Raw genomic sequence first — 19,960 nt, 5'->3', positions numbered from 1 at the left:
TTTAAGCCATTTTCATTTTAGCATTCGTTGGATTCGCTTTGTGATTCTGATGTCACGGTTGTTGAAATATCCTACACATTATGATTTTTTCAGATTTTGTAATATTTGGATTATTTAGACAACTATCCTCATATTGGTTGCTATATTCAGAAAATTTTAACCAATATAAACGTCAAACTCCTTCCAGTATATTTTTGGGTAACCTTCTAGTCAAACTTGGGAACATGTATGGAATTTCAAACTGAAACGTTTATTTAATGCACAAAGAAATAAGAACAATCAATTACTCCCACCCCACCTGGATTAAATAATGGATTCATTTTGAAATTGCATAGTTTTAGATAAAGATTTCTATGTTCGATTAGAAAGTTCTGAAGTTTGACACGATGCACTTGAAAAAGATCAGAGGTTACATTAGCTGAAACATTTCAAATTTAGCAACCAAGATGAGAATAGATAAGCAAATAATCCAAATATTGCAAATAATTGATCTCATCTAAAATTGTGAGAAATTCAAGATGGGCGAGATATTCCAACAATATCTATGCTACAATTGAACCAAAAGTTTGATCACATTTCATGAAAGTTCTGTCTTAATTTCCATTTTTTGTTATTCTTCTGATTGATCATTTAAAAAAAAAAAAAAAAAATTTTTATTATTCCTCTATTCTTGCAGGAAAGTTCAAAGCGACTCCAAAATCAAAAGCTATCATGCATTCAACAGAACCAATTCCAGTAAAGGAGGACCAATTCCATTCTGGCGGAAGTCTTCCTCAGCAAACTACATTGGAATTTGCAATTAGCACTTATCAAGTTTGGAAAAGCTTGTGCCTTTTTGTACATGGTCTTACGGCCGGCATCGGTCTATGGCATATTGGCGTGGTTGCCATCCTCAATAAAAAGGGTGACCTGGAGTTTTTAGAATTCTACGGAAGGCTGGCCTTGTCAATACAGAGCATCTTTTATACTCTCTTAGTGATCTGTACAGTATCCGTATGTGATAGGTAAAAACATATGTTCTAATTTCATTCTTTCTTTTTGCATGGATGAATTATTGATGAATTTTTTTTTTTTATTATAAAACTAGTTGTAGATAATCAATGTTGCCCGAGAGTCTTTTTACTTTCATTTTGTTTTTGATTGGTTGATTGGTTGTTTTTGTTTTACGGCATATCAACCCTTTTCAGGTTATTTAATGCTGAATCCAGTGATTTTGAAGAAAATTTTTTTAATAGAATATATTTGTGTTTTTTCAAGTTGTTTTCTATTTAACCCATAGTTGAGACCCTAATAGGTACTACCAGTCCAGGTCAGAGTGGACTTGGGAGCAATGGCAATTAAGGGGTGGCTCCACACTCCCCAAAACCGGCAAGCTATATCGGATATAGTTTAAGGTCATATCTTGGACCTCATTTTGCTTTTGGTTTTTAACTATGACATTTTTATTTAAATTCTATTTAAATTATTTTTTTACATAAAATTTTGACAGATAATTATAATTATTTCAGCATTGTTTGCCATTAAATTATTAATTTAACCAAATTGTTTTAAACCTGTAACTAATTTTGTTAACAAGTGTAGAGTATACTTTTGGCCAACGTCAATCAGCATGAAACAGGATTTAGCTGTCTTTCGTTGTGCCTGGCAATTCAATTTTACATAACTAGCAGTACCTACTTGGTGTTGCCTAGGAATCTTTTGACATTCATTTTTTTGTTTTTTATTATGCTGTTTTTTTTTTATTATGCTGATGTTTTTTGCTACCATGCTACTATTTTTACCAAATGTTTTTTACTACCATGCTACTATTTTTACCAAATGTTTTTTACTACCATGCTACTATTTTTACCAAATGTTTTTTACTACCATGCTACTATTTTTACCAAATGTTTTTTGCTACCATGCTACTATTTTTACCAAATGTTTTTTACTACCATGCTACTATTTTTACCAAATGTTTTTTACTACCATGCTACTATTTTTACCAAATGTTTTTTACTACCATGCTACTATTTTTACCAAATGTTTTTTACTACCATGCTACTATTTTTACCAAATGTTTTTTACTACCATGCTACTATTTTTACCAAATGTTTTTTACTACCATGCTACTATTTTTACCAAATGTTTTTTACTACCATACTACTATTTTTACCAAATGTTTTTTACTACCATGCTACTATTTTTACCAAATGTTTTTTACTACCATGCTACTATTTTTACCAAATGTTTTTTACTACCATGCTACTATTTTTACCAAATGTTTTTTACTACCATGCTACTATTTTTACCAAATGTTTTTTACTACCATGCTACTATTTTTACCAAATGTTTTTTACTACCATGCTACTATTTTTACCAAATGTTTTTTACTACCATGCTACTATTTTTACCAAATGTTTTTTACTACCATGCTACTATTTTTACCAAATGTTTTTTGCTACCATGCTACTATTTTTACCAAATGTTTTTTGCTACCATGCTACTATTTTTACCAAATGTTTTTTGCTACCATGCTACTATTTTTACCAAATGTTTTTTGCTACCATGCTACTATTTTTACCAAATGTTTTTTACTACCATGCTACTATTTTTACCAAATGTTTTTTACTACCATGCTACTATTTTTACCAAATGTTTTTTACTACCATGCTACTATTTTTACCAAATGTTTTTTACTACCATGCTACTATTTTTACCAAATGTTTTTTACTACCATGCTACTATTTTTACCAAATGTTTTTTACTACCATGCTACTATTTTTACCAAATAGGATTTTTTTTGTTTTGTTTTTCTACCAAATAGAATTTAAAAAATTTAATTTAATTATAAATGTATCATCTACTCATTAAATTATTAATTGATCAAAATTGTTATAAAACCATAAGTTGATGTTTTTAATTTTTATTCATAAAATTATTGGATGTACAAAGAAACATCGCAAATTAAAACTCAACATGAAATATCTCAAAAACAAAAAAACACGAATAAACCTGGAACCCCATCATCCAACGTAGACCTCTATTACCATGTCTCCTTCTCCAACATCAGGGGTCTACGTTCCAACCTTCCAGAGGTTGAAACCCAATTACAGGAGACGAAACCGGACTTACTCTTTCTAAGCGAAACTGGCATAGAGCCGACCACTTCCCTAGATGAGTTCATAATAAAAGGATACTCTAACTTGACATATAAATTTGACCCCCAAGATCGCCATGGACATGGAATATGCGCCTACATTAACGATGGCTTCCCGTGTGGTAGAGATATCTCCAAAGAAGACCTTAATTTACCTTATATGTGCTTCCGGGTTGCACTTGCTTACACCACCGCATTCATATTTGTCCTCTAGCGCTCCCACAACAGCGGGGTTACTGTCCTTAAGAGTATATCTGAGAAAATTGACCTCATCCTGTCTGCTCATCCTTCGGCTACCATTCACATTTGCGAGGATTTCAATTTCCATAATGTGGAATGGCTGACCTACTCAAATAAGACAGATGATAAGGGGAGGTTCTGTCATGATTTTGCCATTGCCTATGACCTCACTCAGATTGTTCACGAACCCACCCGTGTGCCCGATACTACTGGTCAGTTTGCAAGCCTTCTAGACCTCTTTCTCTGAGCTATGTTCATGTTCTGTTCTATCTCCCCTGGGATCCTCCAATCACACAGTTGTATCAGTTAAGATAAAAATAAAATGTAATAAGTCTTCAGATGTACCTCTCCACTGTACTGTATATCGATACTCTATGGCTGACTGGGATAGTTTCCGTACATTCATATCTGATCTACCTCTGCATTCCATGTTTAAAAAGGATGTATCCTCTATAGTATCAGACCTGACCGAATGGTTAATTGTAGGCATAGACCAATTCATACCATCCAAAAAATTCCAACAAAAACCTAACAGCCAGCCATGGTTCTCCCCAGTATGTGCTGCTGCCATTGCGCACAGAAATCACTTTTTCCATAGCTACCAACGTAATAGATGTGCTGAGACTAAAGCTGCCTTCAGGACTGCCAGCAGCCACTGTAAAAGAGTAATAAAAAATACAAAAGAGCTATATGCTCAGTCTATCAAATCGAAAGTAGCTGAGCAGCGGCTTGGTTCCTACCAGTTTTGGCAAATAACAAACAGGATCCTGAACAGATGCGTGTGTTCTATCCCAACCATCATCAATGGACCTGAGGTCATCTCATCAGCATCAGACAATGCCAAACTATTCACCAAGAACTTTGCAGCTAACTCTACCCTCTGCGATGAAGGTCATCAACTCCTTGTATTTCCTCCTACAACAGACAACACACTATCCAACATACAAATATCTGTGCATGAGGTCGCCAAGCTAATCAAGAACCTTGATTCCAGTAAAGCAACTGGCCCAAACGGCATTCCAGTTATAGTGTTGAAAAAGCTTCAATCAGAACTTGGCCCCCATACTTACGAAACTATTTAAGCATTGCCTTAAGGAGAAGTGCTTTCCAACACCCTGGAAAACCTTGTTAGTATGTCCTGTATTTAAGAACTCAGGTGATAAGTCATCTCCCTCTCAGTACAGACCAATAAGTCTCTTGTGTGTCATGAGTAAGTTACTGGAATCCATATTAAATAAAGAAGTAGTCAACCACCTCAGCAGAAATAACCTCCTTAGTGGCATGCAATATGGTTTCCGTTCTGCTAGATCTACAGCTGATGTGCTAACAGTTATATCCCATAGGATTAGTGAATCTCTCGACAAAGGCTTCCTTTCTAGGGCAATTGCTCTTAACATATCAAAGGCCTTCGATAATGTTTGGCATAAGGGCTTACTTCACAAGATTTCCAGCTATGGTATAACTGGAAATGTTTTCTCAATCATTAAATCATTTCTCTCTGATAGGTTCATAAGAGTAGTGGTTGATGGGCAGCAAACAGAGGCCCACAGTATTAATGCTGGAGTTCCCCAGGGGTTCATCCTGGGCCCAACTCTCTTCCTGATCTACATCAATGATCTCCCAAAACACATACTTAAATCATTCGTTGACATCTATGCTGATGACACGACCATCTATGGCAACACATCAAAGGCCGTAAATGACAAAGCTCTCTCTGATTCCCTCTCCTCTGATATTGAGCATGTGGTTCAGTGGGAGAAGAGATGGCTGGTTACTTTTAATGCATCTAAAACCAAACTCTTAACTTTACATCATCAACGCTCTGTTCCTCATCTAGCATCAATTGAAATGGATGGCTCTCATCTTTGAGAGGCTTCATGTTTTGACAAGCTCCTGGGTTTGACCTTTACTCCTGATCTGAAATGGAACATGTATATCAAGTCTGTTGCCCAGGCTGCTGGGAAAATGGTGGGATACTTCTACCGCTCCAGAAGATATCTCACTACTGATGCAATTCTCTATCTCTATAAAAGCCAAGTACGTTCAAAGATGGAGTTCTGCTGCCACATCTGGGCTGGAGCTTCAAAAAACAGCCTATCCTGCCTTGACAAAGTACAAAATAGACTTTGTAGCTTAGTGGGGGATGCTTTCTTCCCTTCCCTACAACCTCTCTCCCACAGAAGAGACATTGCGAGCCTATCTTTGTTTTATCGTTATTTCCATGGCAAGTGCTCGTCCGAGCTCCAATCTCTCATCTCCCCTCGCCAATCCTTCATGATAAACACCCGTCTAGCTAAAACCACTGTCAGTAATTTCCTCCACTCTTTATCTGTGCCTAAATCAAAACGTAGATTCCATGAACAAAGCTTTTTTCTGAGAAGTGCCGCACGTGGAATTCTCTTCCTTTTGCCTGTTTCCCAACTGACTAGAACTTGGACGTCTTCAAGTCCAACATAAACAAATTCCTGATTAATCGCCCCCTTAAGTAAGACATTTTATCAAATCTCCAATACCAACTATTACTACAATATTATCCCATTGATTATTATACACAAAATAACCTTTATCCCTGAGTGGCTTCCGGGCCTTGATAAGTGGTGATCCCCATGTAAAAAATAAAAAAAATTACTGAAATGAGGATTTGCTGAAAATTTAAAAGCCAGTTTAAATGTTTGCTATTCAACAATTTAGAGGCTTCCAAGTTTATTTCAAATTTTGAAGGGTCAAAAAGTAATCCAATATTTGTTTTAAATCGTTAACAAAAAGATTAAAGTGGTTGACATGTTTACATATAAACTGAAATGCATTCTGGAGGATTTAATTCCATAATTAAATTATTTAAAAAAATTTGTTTTAGTATTTTACGCCATTGCATTTTTGATTTCATTAAAGAATCAGTTAAAAGTAAATTAACAAAAAAAAAAAAATGTGTGACGATGTCTGAAGTGAAAGCTTTGCATATGGAGAAAAGACACAAGAATGTTACGGTAGTGTGTAATGTGAGTACTAAAGACAAATTTAAGTCTGATAAGCTCAGAGGAAGATTAAATCTGGATAGTATAGAGAAATGTATGCAGAACAGGAAACTTTGTTGGTTTGGTCACATTGAAACGTATTTGATCAAGAAAGTGTTATAGCTTGTGTGTATTAGATATTCAGATTTTAGAAAGCTGTGACGATTCAGGAAGGTATAGACAACAGGAAAATTGAATAAAAAGAAGGGGGGGAAGCAAAATTAAAACAATATATAATATTATGGCACCATGTTGGCAACAATTATCTTTTGTCGCTTTTTGTTCTCCAATTTATACAGTGTACATTAATGTAGTCCGAATATTTTGGTAAATCACCTCCTTATTATCAGAAACATGTGTACTGTTGAATATTAGCTGTTCATTAAAAAAATTTTAAACTAAAAAATGTTTGACCTTTCATTACAGGAATTATAGTAAGTTTGAATTTTTGTTATTTCTTGTATTAACTAAAAAAATTACATGCTCAATGTAAAAGTTACAAGAAAAAAAGCACAAAATCATTAAAAACATTTTAAAGTCACAAAATAAGGCCGTTTTTGTGGAAATTGCTCTAGACAAAGCGTGAAGCCTCTTGATGTAACTTACAGTGACAAAGGATGAGAGTGATAGACAAATATTGTCAGAACTGAATCACTTTATGAATTAATTGCAAATTACAGCTAATTAGAGCAATTAAAATGGAATGTATTTCAAACACAACTCAATTTCATAGCTAAGGAATATTTTAACATATATTTTCTGTTAACATGTATAAGTTAAAAGCCTTAAGGAAACAAACGTTGATTAACTTCAGCTTTAGTATAACCTTGTTCTACATATAGTGTCCAAGATTAAAAACCTATGTTTATTAAAGTTATTCTTTATTCATGATATAATAAAATGTTTGTGATTAAAATCCCTGTCAATTAAAAATTATTAATTTTTTTTTTTTTTTTTTTTAAAGATATGACATCAGTAACCTAACGCAGAGTTTCCTGTTGCGTTCTCTCACCCTGCAGACAGGTGCCATCTCGGTCATTATTTATTTTATTTGTCTTATCCTCAGTGTGAGCATAGCTAATATCGATGACAAAATGTTCTTGCACAACAACGACACTCGACTCTTTCAGACGCCAAAGGTAAGAAAAGCCACGCAACTGTATGATCAAATAACAATCTGCTAAATATTTAGTAAAAATAAATTTCAGTCTATGACTGACTTGTCCGTTGATGTCCACCAATTATGGTTGGATTGCAAAACTCATTGTAAATGTTATATTTTATGTTTAATCAAAATTTATTTTAAAACATGCAACTAATGAATCCCAGGCAGTACCGAGTAGGGACAGCTAGTGCAATACAAAATGTGTGATAACAGTTTAGTGAACCCAAAACAAGATGGCTGCAAAAAAACATAAAGGGAGATAATTTTGTCAATTTTGTTTGCTCACATCTATTCCTAGTTGCTGCAAAATATAAACATTATCCTCATTATCATATTCTGTTTAACTTCCATTTTACATGCTGGCAGGTGTTGTATGACTTTTTAAAATTGATTTCCAAATTAACCTATCTCTGACCAGGTTTTTATTTATCCCTCTTTATCTCAGTCCATTCTTATAACTTCTTCTCATGCTTTATCCTGTCAACTAAAGCTGCTACCTTAACTGTTCTACACCTAAGAAATCTCATCCATTCTTTCAGTATGCCCATACTATCAAAATTTCCTGTTTAAAAATCTCCATATACTATCTACATTTAATTTGGGTGCCATCACACCAGTTATTTCCATGCAACACATATCCTCAACTCTTACTGGCTATGTTTCACTTCCATACATCATAGCGCTTCATACATATGCTTAAATAGACTCTTCTCTTGCTCAACAGTGGTAACACTATTGCTTAATAATGGCAGAAGTTTCCTAAATTAGTAGCAGAGTTTAATTTGTAAGCTGAAATGCTATCTAGGTTTAACTACTAAAATCTCACACATTAACACTGTCATCACTGCACATTTTTATTAAAAAGTTTTCTATTTTTACTATTATCTAGCTCTACATATCCAGCATTGCCTGGGATGCAATGAAGTTATTTTATTTTTTGTTTATGTACATGTTTTTAAACTTCAAGTAGATAACTTATATTTTTCAATTTAAAATGTGCTGCTGATTTTTATTTTTAGGTGATTATTTAAAAATCTCATATTAGTAGTCATCTAAGCTAGACTAAGTAATTTTTAAAATAAATTATTTAGCATGTTATTATGTTGCCAATAACATAATGTAATAATAGCATATGAAAATTGTCAATAACAAATGAAAATGGACTAGTTAGAAGTAAAGTTTGATTGGTCAGCTTAAATGCTATCTAGGTCTGATTTTTAAAATCTCACATAACTTTGTGTTTTAAAATCTCAGATGATAACTTTGTATTAGAAGATTGCAAAGTGAGGAATAATTATCTCCCTTTATGCCTTTAGCAGCCATCTTGTTTATTTTGTTTTAGTCTTCTAAAATATTGCTGTCAAAATTGTTTTCTGTCATCTGTATTTATTTACGTCTTTGCTTTTGTTTTCAGGAAGTGGAAGTAGATTTGTCCGTGTGGAGAGTTATCAATATTTTACGAGGAGTTGGCGTGATTATGGGTTGGCTTGTTTTGTCAATCACACCCAATACCGATCGGTTGAGTGAAAGCCTTGCACAAGATACAGATGATGTCTTCGGAATTATCATTCCCGATGGAGGGAAAATGAAAGCATGAAAAAAAAACCCAGAACATTAACAGAAAACTTTAATATCGTTACTTGGTGCTTCTCAATGATACAAATCCTACAGTGAATACCTTTTATTGTGTAGAAAAATGATATTTCAAGTTTTAGTTAAAACAAGATTTTTTTTTTTTTTTAATTTTAATTTTATTTAATACTAGCAGGAAGATGTAACATTGTGCAGTATTTTTTTTTTTTTATTATTTATTATTTTTAGTGGGAATCGCTCCAGACAAGTCATGAAGTCACTTGATGTAAGGAGTTAAAAAAAAATAATACTACTTCAAGGTCAAAATCTTGCCAACAATAAATGTTAGATAGAATAAATTCTGACCTAGAAAACAGCAATTCTCCTCTTTGTCAGAAACATCACTTATGGAATGTGAGGACTAAAGGACAAAATAAGAGAAGTGATGATTAATGCAGCTGCTGAAAGTCAAGACTAGATCCACTTTCTATTCTCCTTAGAAATGAAAGTATTGAATGAAGATCTCTACAATATACTTTTTAACTATGCCCATAATACCATATTACATTTTTTTTTATTTTTCTACATTACTGCTCCTGTTTTATCCCATGATAAAGTCAGAATAAGCTGAAATATTGGAAAACTCTCGAGTGTCATATACATAATGTTTATATTTCATTAAAATCGTACACATGTATTCATAGTTTTAAAAGGGTTTTGTCCCCATGATTCATGAGTGAGAGTACATAGATATTCAAAACTGCTTTCATTGTCTTCTCCAGAGAATTTTATCCTTGAAGAATACCTTTAAAGTTTTAAAGAAGGTTCACCCCTAACCACTTATCCTCCTAGCTTCCTTTAGGTTAGTATGACATTTGTAAATTTGGGACCACTTCCATTGTCTTCCCCAGAAAATTTTATGTATATGATTTAAATTTCATAAAAATATAATATATCTGAAGTTTTAGTCTGTTAGAAGTTGACTTAGAGATTTGGTAACACTTGTATTGTATTCTCGTGTAAATTTTACATAAGAATGCACTTTTAGATTTTATGTAGATTATCTAACTTTTCTTTTTATTGGGAACACACCATCATCATACACAGATACACACATACATTGAGTTTTACATATAGATTTTTTTTATTGACTTCAAGGATTTCTACAATTGAGTATCATGATCTACAAGTTTTCTCTCTGCAGGCAGAAGAAGTTTCTTTTACGTCTTGGTGGAATTTTTCTGTATATATCAAATCAAATCAATAAGGGTTTTATCACTCAATGAGGAGCCCCTCCCTGGAATTTAGATATTTATCTGTTGTGTTGTATCAGGTCATCCCTCCATCTTATTCTTGGTCTTCCCTTTGGCCTCTTATGTTCACGAGGTGTTCATTCCGTTGTCCTGATGGACCATCTGTTGTCATGTTGTCTGACTATGTGCCCTGCATATCTGTGTTTGGATGTTTTGATGACAGTATTGATGTCAATAACTCTTGTTTGTTGGCGGATCCAGATGTTTGTCTTTCTGTCTTGTAGAGTGATGCCTAACATTATCCTTTTCATCTTCCTTTGTGCCACTGCCAAGATTTCACTTTGGCAAGTTGTTAGGGCCCATGTTTCGCTACTGTAGATCATCACAGGTAGTATATATTCATTGACGATCTTCCCTTTGATTGACATATTTGCTTTTTGGCTTCTCATGATATTCTGACCATCCCAATGCTATCCTTCTCTTTATCTCAGTGAGAAGATCTCCATCTTTCGTAATTTCCTTTCCTAAGTAAATGTAGCTTTCAACTTCCTAAATGATCTTTCCATCAACAATTATTGACTACTTGGCAGCGTGCTGGTTTAACATTACCTAGGTGCATGTTGAGGCCAACCAGTTTGCTCTTAGAGTGGATGTTGTTTAGAATGCCATTTAGTTCCTGAGAGAGTGTGCCATCAGTACAATATCATCAGCGAAGATGAAATGTGACAGGTATATATATATATGTATATATATATATATATATATATATATATATATATATAACACCAAAAGATGGAGGAAGTGAGGAAGCATGGCTTTGGAAATCCTTTTACTCGAATACGATGTCCCGCATATTAAAAATATACCATTTGTTGTAAAAATCTAATGGATAAACATCTGAAGAAGTTGGTGGGGACAGGATATTTTTACGGAAACATAAATCGTAAAATTGCCACTCATTAATGAAACAGGCGTAATGGAAAAATCCAGGAAATAAACGAAGGTTATAAAAAAGAAAACGTGAGTCTTTGAATTTTCAACAAAACTTTGCACTATATATATATATATATATATATCACTCATTCACTCACTATCCACGTTTATCGTTTATGTTCCCTTCAATAAGAGGTACAATATTGTCTGGTCTGGTTGTCCTTATGCTAAGTCTCCAGTGATCATGATTGTAGGTATTGACCATATCCACTTGCCACTGTTCATAGTTTTGCTTGAGGGTTTCTTTCCATGTATTCTTAGGATGCCTGGTTTTCTTTTTGCTGTCCAGTTATATATATATATATATATATATATATATAATTATTTTTTTTTTTTTTACTATAATAATTATTAAATACCTACAGACACTAGTGTTTCATCATTTCGGGAATCTTCAGTGCAGTATATATATATAATTACTTTTATTACTATTTTATGTATATATAGTCATATTATAGAATAATATATTATGTATATATATATTTTTCAGTATTTACTTAAGCAGTGCTCAATGTGTGAATAGAGTTTAGTAGTGTTAAACTATACTTATAGCAAGTAAGCTACACAAAAATATTTGTTTGATTCCTTGAACCTGGTGATTTCTCTCAGGAATGAAACACAAACGTTTCTGCATAGCTTACTTGCCATAAGTATATATTCACAATAAAATATATATATATATATATATTTTATTTGGCAAAGAGATCATTTTATTGCGTCAAAGCAATTAAAATGCAATCCTGACATTTACATTTCCCACCCAGACAAAGGCGCAGGCGTAGTTATTCTCGACCACCAAGAATATGTTGCAAAAATGCTTTCTATTTTAAACAACAATAGTAAATTTGTTTGTTTAGGCTCCCAGGATGATACTGCTTCCACTGAGACCAAAATCCAAAACAAGCTACTCCGATGGCATAAACGGAGGTTTTTGTCCAAGGAGGTATATAATACTATACGACCGGTAGGCTCACAACGTCCCAGAATTTATGGTTTGCCTAAAGTTCACAAGCCAGATATTCCATTGAGACCAATCTTGTCGATGGTAGGCTCAGCCTAGCACAATTTGGCCAAATGGTTGGTTGTAATTCTTGAACCGATCTGTTCTTTTTATTCAACTTATTGCACTCCTGACTCTTTTCATTTTGCTTCGGTAATGAAGGAGTTGCCTCTTACTAGTAATTCTTGTTACCTAGTCTCTTTTGACATCAATAATTTATTTACAAATGTCTCTCTTGACGAGGTCATTAATATTTGTGCTGATTTTTTATATAGAGGCCCTGGCCTCCTCTCCTCGTTTCCTGAGGTGGTATTTGTTGAACTTATGGAATTGGCCACTAAGTCCGTTGCTTTCAGTTTTAACAACGTTATGTATCGCCAGGTTGACGGGATATCGATGGGCTCCCCTCTGGAACCAACTCTAGCCAATATTTTTGTCGGTTTCTTGGAACAGATGCTATTCAATAAGTGCCCAAGACCGACTTTTTACATGCGTTACATTGACAATACTTTTTCTTGTTTTGCTACGCATGACGAAGCTGTGTCTTTAAATTATTAAATGATTTGCACCCTTCCATCTCATTTGTGATGGAGGTAGAAAAAGACAACTCCCTTCCTGTCTTGGATGTTTTAGTTTCAAAATGTGGGTCTTCCTTTGTTACATCCATTTACAGAAAATCTACTTTTACTGGTCTGTACCTGAGTTGGGATTCTTTCGCACCAACAACTAGGAAGCTTAATATTATTAGAAATTTAACCCATCGGGCGCTTACCATTTGCTTGCCTTCTTGTATCGATTCAGAAATCGATAATATTAAATGAATTTTTATTATGAATGGTTATCCGCCTCCATTGGTTAACAAAATTGTCAACAAGAAAATAGAATCCTTTTCTGAGCAACCCAAACATGGTTCATCTAGATGTCCAATATACGTCAAGTTACCTTGGATTGGACCTGAAGGCCAACGTATTGGAGACAAGATTTCCTCTCTTGTCACTTCGAATTTTGGTGCTTTAACCCTTCGAATTGCTTTCTGTACGAAACATGTTTTTCCCTCTTTCCGTAAGGACGTCTTGCCTCTCTCGCAGTCAAGTAATATTGTTTATAAATCTCAATGTCGGTGTGGTGCCGTCTATATAGGCAAGATGACCCAGCGTCTTCAGGTTAGAATCACCCAGCACATGCCACGTTACATTCGAGATCATCAGCCTATTCCAAGGAGTTCCCAATTAGTTGAATCGGCTATTGGACAACATTTAATAGATGAAAAAGACTGTGCTTCTACATTCTCTTCAGACTGTTTTTCTGTTTTACACAGAGGACGCACCAAATTCCACCTGTCTGTCCTTGAGGCGCTTGCAATTAGTTTCAGTCCTCCAACTTTGTGTAAGCAGAAAAACCTTCGCTGGCAGTTGGAACTATTTTGCGGGACACATTCCACCTAAGGTTCTTCCCTTTTTTTTTATATTACAATACTACAAAGAGAAAAAAAAATTCTGTACGAAAAGCGCTTTCTTTTTGCATTTTCGTGATTTTTTTTTCTCTTCTCTTAATCGACTTTATTTTATTACATTCCAAACTCTGTTCACTTTTTTTCCTCTGGTTATATTATATTTTTTAATCGACTGATGTATTATTTATTGATTTATTTTTTTTTTAACATTCGATTATGGTTCATTTATTTCACAATATATATATATATATATATATATATATATATAATCACAATTAAATAAATTGTATGGTTAATTTAGTTATAACCACTAACAGTTTAGCTCCCATTTCTGAAGACAGGTTATCAGTAAATAAATCAAAATTTAATTGTTATAATGCTCTTCCCAAAAAAGTATTGAGCATTATATAGTTGTAAATCTTGAATTTTTTTAGCTGATTTTAAAATCCGGTTCTCATAAACTAATATATATAAATACATTTTGTTTTTCTTTACATCAGAGATAATGACTTAGGTCGGGGGGAGGGGGAGGGACAATTTAGTTTGGTGTCACATATGTAATTTACTTCCAATCAAAATATTGTAGTGATTGTTGAGATATTTTGAACTATAAGTATGTTGGCATCAAATCTTAGATTACAGTAATTGATCGCTAGTATTTTTTATTGTTAGTTTCTCATAATTCAATCAATAATCTAATTTCAATTTGTCAGAATAATAAAAAATAAATCGGATACTTTTAATATTTTACAACTTGATTCTTCATTTGGAGCAGACTGATTATGTTCGTTCAAAAAAGTTTTTTTATTGGCCATATAAGCATGTAATTATTTTGGTTATTGTTAATGTTTATATGGTTTGCTGTATATTTGTTTATATTTTTACTTTAATATGGGCCAAAAATATACAAAAAAAAAACAAGCAATAAAAAGTCACCTCCACCTGGGGATTATTTTCTCGCAGACAGTATTGTTTGTTTGTATAGTACATAAACAAACTTTTTTTGGATGAACATAATGAGTGTCTGTCTTCAGTAAAAAAAAAAAGTGGTAAAATAATCTAGTATTTATCTCTCTAGTATTGAGCTATTTAAAAGAATTTTGTTGTTAATATTTATATTCAGATAAAAAAACTTTATTGAAAATCTCTCTCTCTCTCTCTCTCTCATATATATATACATATATATATATATATATATATATATATATATATATCACTAGTTATCATTCCAAAACCAAGAGAGGTAGTTAATTCACTTATAAGTTTTTATTTATATATTTTTACACGTTTCGTTGAATAGTGGAAGACCACTAAAAAAAATCTTCAGAGACAAATGTATGTTCATCCAAAAAAAAAAATGCTGGAAAGATTTTTATATGGAGTGAAAAAGAAACTAATGAGTGCAAATTAGCTACATCTTCTAGTTTTGGAATGATGACTAACAATATTCCTGCTCTGAATGTGAAAATTCACTTTCATTGAGCTTAATATTTGTTACAATTCAAAGACAGCATATCCTTTTGCATCAATTCCCTAACCCAATATTACCTTTTGTATTTTCATACATTTGATATATTCAATTTTTGGGGTGGGGCTCAATCATGGTGTGAAAAAATATAAGTAAAGTGATATTATTTGAAATGAATGTTTGATAGTTTTTACCCCTCTCCCTCCTAGGCACACCCAGTTTTACTGAAAAATCAATGATGAACCCTGCATATGTGCTCCATGCCCTAAACTCTATAAACATTTTTATTTATTAGAGGATAGATGAAGTGGGGGGGGGAGCACCAATTCAAACACAAAGTGATAATAAAATTATTCACTGCAGAAACCGAAGGAGTGAATTATGACAGAAAACAAATTTGTTGCCAAAAATGACTTCTCTGGACAAAGATACAGTTATGGTGACCAGAACTTTTTACCGTGTTGCCAAGATAAATACATTGAAATATCCCATCTCTTCTGAACTTGCATACACCTTTCCCTAATAAAAATAAACAAAGGCAGAAATAAATGAAAAAGATGTTTGCTAACATGCATTTACACAAAACCAATTATAAGCTCATCTTCAAAGCACCAAAATGTTTTTGCAATTGTTTCCATCGAGATTACAGCTCAATGATATATTTTGGGAAATCAATCCGTCCATGTAATTCCATCTCTCCTAAGAATTACTCAATCATTCTGATCTTTCAAAATCTTTTAGTGAACTTTATAATTCCACTGTATATACATGTTGGTTATCTTTTTATGAATGTTAATAAAACTTGTTATTTTACAGATATCCTCAATTACTCTTATGTTTGCATGCTGATGCTGATTGGTTTGAAAAAAGAAACTGATTAAATATTTTCCTTCTTTTTGTTTTATTTACTGTGTCGCACAAAGAAACGTTATCATTTTTAACGAAATTTTTTTTTTTCATATGAGTTACCACTTATCAAGGCCCAGAGGCCACTCGAGGATAAGGGTTAAAGGGTGTACAGTAGTCAATGGGACAATATCATAGTAATCATTAGTAGTGGAAATTTGGTGAATAGGATTACTTAAGGGAACGGCTCATCAAGAATTTGTTTAGGTTGGACTTGAAGACGACCATATTGTAGTCAGTTGGAAAGCAGGCAAACGGAAAAGAGCTCCGCAGGTGTGCAGTTCTAAGAAAGAAAGCTTTGTTCATGGAATCTACGTTTAGGTTTAGGCACAGATAAAGAGTGGGGTAAATTATTGATAGTGTTTTGAGCTAGACAAATGTTTCTTGTGAAAGTTTGGCGAGGGGGGGGCATAGATTGGAGCTCAAATGAGCACTTGCCATGAAAATAACGATAAAGCAACAACAGGCTCGCAACGTCTCTTCTGTGAGAAAGAGGTTGCAGGAAAGAGAAAAGGGCATCCCCTACTAGTCTGAGAAGTTTATTTTGAACTCTGTCAAGGCAGGATAAGTTATTTCTAGCAGCTCCTGCTCAGATGTGGCAACAGTACTCCATCCTTGGACGTACCTGGCTCTTATATAAGTAGAGAATTGCATCAGCAGTGAGATGTCTACTGGATTGATAGAAGTATTCCACTATTTTACCTTTTCTGCTCACTAGATAGCATCATCGCAAACTTATCGGGGATCATATGGAGAAGATTTTTTTCCAATATATATGAAAATGCAGTTCATATTTTCAATAAATTGGTACTCATTGGGAATTATTGACGATAGGCAGTAATGTAACCCCACCACCTGCGATGGTCAAAAATTCCATCAAATTTGAACTATTCACTTTTTTTTTTTTTAATTTTTTTCTTTTTTTAACTTTTTGTTCTTTTCCCATGAGCCATTGTTGAGGCAGAGATAGAAGAATCGTGCATCAACCCTGTCATCATAGAACTGACCGAGACCATGTCATCAAGCTTCTGGGAGTGTTCTGAAATAGGAACCATGTAGAACTATACTTACGTACCGGTGAACATTACGGTTTTCACCGTGTTATAGTAACACAATATGGCAAGTGCAGAAATGTTTTTAGGGATGCAACCTTAGACTAGTTGATAAGACTCTAAAAGGAGAGGTTGATAGAAATTGGCCAGCAATTGGAATTAGAAATAAAGTTGAAGAAAAAATTGTTAATCCGTAATAGTATCTGAGCATATAATGAACAGTCTTTGTGGAGGAGGCGGTTAAAACAGACATGATCGAACCATGTCCCTAGCCAAACATCGATTTAACAACTTTTTAATTGATCAAAATCTGATCAATTAAAAAGTTGTTGAAAAATAGAATTAAATTATGGACTTTATAATTCTGTTGCATATATATATATATATATATATATATATATATATATATATGTTTAACGAAGCCACAGAGTCACATATAGCAGCAGTGGCATGACGTGTGCAAATGATCAAGCTGTGGCATAAGATGATATCACAGAGGAGGAAGAGGAAGGAAAGAAAAACCGAATAGAGAAAAAAGAAAATATGTGGCAGCAAGAGCAAGCTGGAAACCTATACCAGCATGAGACAGACGTGTAATGCTATGGCGACATGGAAGATTAGAAAAGACATGTGAAGACTGCAGAGTTTTTTTTAACCATAGGGCAAATGAGAGGAATTATAAAAAAAATAAAATGCAGGTGTGGTTTGGAAAGTACCATTAATAGATACCTTTTGTTCAAACGGAAAAATAAAAGCAAAGTTGAATTTCTTTCCTTTGTTTTTTTTTTGTTTTTTTTGCAACTATCGTGTTGGGTCTGAGTGAAAATGTTATGAAAGATTATTTGGAACCATTAGGAATACTATACAACGCTACATATATAGGTTATATTTCTCAATGTTAATAAAATCTATTACTTTTCTCCATGCTTGATTACTGTTAAATGTTGTCATGTGAGTTGGTTTGAAAAGAACTCAGATAAAAAAAAAAAACTTTTCTTTTTAGTTTTCGGATAAATTATACTTGAGGCACCCCAAACGAAAATATTTTCCCTTAACCTTGTTTTTATAAAAAGTTCTGCAAAGGCAAGTGTGCTTATTGCTTTGATTATAATTCAATGTTTATACATTTTTAATTAATGAAAAGTTACAAAATTTTCATGAATTAAAATGTGCATATAACATTGTGGATTAAATGTACATATTGTTTTGTTTATAATTCAATTGCAGGGGGGGAGGGTAATCAATGTCAAGCCAAAATGTTTTCTTTTGCTCTTTGCTAATTCTGAGGTGTCTTAAATATAATTGATCCTTCTTTTCTCTCACATGAAGAGTTGTCATATTTTATGCCAAATTTTCTGGTGACTAGATGGTACGAACCTTTACATGACAATCCCCAAAAAATGAATTTGTGAAAAAACAGCCAAGAAGTATAACTTTGTGTATATGGATACTGGTATGGTAAAATAAATAAACAATGATGGTATACTTACTTTATTTGCTTTTTATTGCATTATTTAGTATGATACAGGTGCTTGTTTGTTTGGGTTTTTTTTTTATTGCAAAAATTAAATAATTTTATTAGTGAATAATTTTCCATCAAACCTAGAAACTCATAAAAATAAAAAAAAAAAGAATAACTATTAATAGAAAACATTTTAAATAATTAAATCTATCTATATCTATACATGTATAAAGTTGAGTTATTTGCCCCACTGGCATTGATATTAAAAGCCCACTTTTTATTTTAAAAGTGAATACAACTTCCTTATGTACTTAGTCACGAATATACCAATGACTTAAAAAGGATAACTAATTTGCATATTCCTTTAAAAACAAACTTTTATTAATTGACTCATTTTTCTTTCTGTTTTCTTGTTGAATGATGATTAGTTTCATCTCACTATTATACACATTTCACTATTGGTGCATATTTTCTACATTGTGCATAATTGCATAGCATTTGCAACTGCATTTAGAATGAATCCCTATCTCTATCTGTTAAATGGTCTCTACCAAACTACTCTGTCAATTTTTGATCTACAGACTTGAAACTTGATGTATAAAGGATTCATGCCTGTGGGAAAAATTTGATTAGGTTTTAGCTAGAAAAATAGATGCTCAGGGGTTAAACTTGAAAAATTGGAACTTGGCAGGCCTCATCCCAAAGGATTCCAAAAAATAAAATAATATACAATTGGCAGGCATAGTGTAATGTGTATGCTCTACGCATGAGCAAATATACATTTACATGTTTAACTGTGTTAATTTGTCAAGTGTTGATATGCATGTCATTAGCTCAAATGGTAGCAAATACCACTAGAAAACTGTTTTAGTTTCAATTCTAGCTGATGGCACCCAAATCATATTTAAAAAAATTTTGAAATCATTATCATTCAAACACTACTGTGTATGAATATATGGCTATGTCGCAGTTTTAGTCATTTAGAACTGCTTTAAAGCTTCACTGCTCACTCAGTTTTTGATCAAATTTCAAACACTTATTACAGTTAATAGATCACCTTCTCAGCTATATTGTGAAAAAAAAATTTCAATTTTCGTTCAGTAAAACAAAAGTTATGATGAATTTTCTGATGTTCAAAATTGTAAAAATATTTAAGGAGGTGAGCGATGCTTTTTATGACTGATTTCCATAGCAACCACATCGCTTCAGCGACTACTGTTGCTACTAAGTCACTGCTGTCACA

The 19,960-nt window shown here is 33.2% G+C and overlaps 1 protein-coding gene across 1 annotated transcript in view; it reads left to right on the top strand.

Annotated features, from left to right (window-relative positions):
• LOC145293021 (transmembrane protein 237-like) overlaps positions 1-18,179 on the top strand; it is a 32,060-nt gene extending 13,881 nt beyond the window's left edge. The window contains exons 3-5 of the mRNA XM_080139304.1: positions 677-1,004; positions 7,358-7,532; positions 8,973-18,179. Of these exons, the coding sequence (XP_079995430.1) occupies positions 677-1,004; positions 7,358-7,532; positions 8,973-9,155 (686 nt within the window). The 3' untranslated portion in view covers positions 9,156-18,179. The remainder of the gene's footprint in view (positions 1-676; positions 1,005-7,357; positions 7,533-8,972) is intronic.
• Positions 18,180-19,960: the final 1,781 nt, after the last annotated feature.

The sequence above is a fragment of the Euprymna scolopes genome, chromosome 14 (genome assembly GCF_053919585.1).
Source record: "Euprymna scolopes isolate OS-2025 chromosome 14, ASM5391958v1, whole genome shotgun sequence".
NCBI lineage: Eukaryota > Metazoa > Mollusca > Cephalopoda > Sepiida > Sepiolidae > Euprymna > Euprymna scolopes.
The sequence above is the reverse complement of the archived record's forward strand: the minus strand, read 5'-3'. Positions and strand labels throughout refer to the sequence as shown.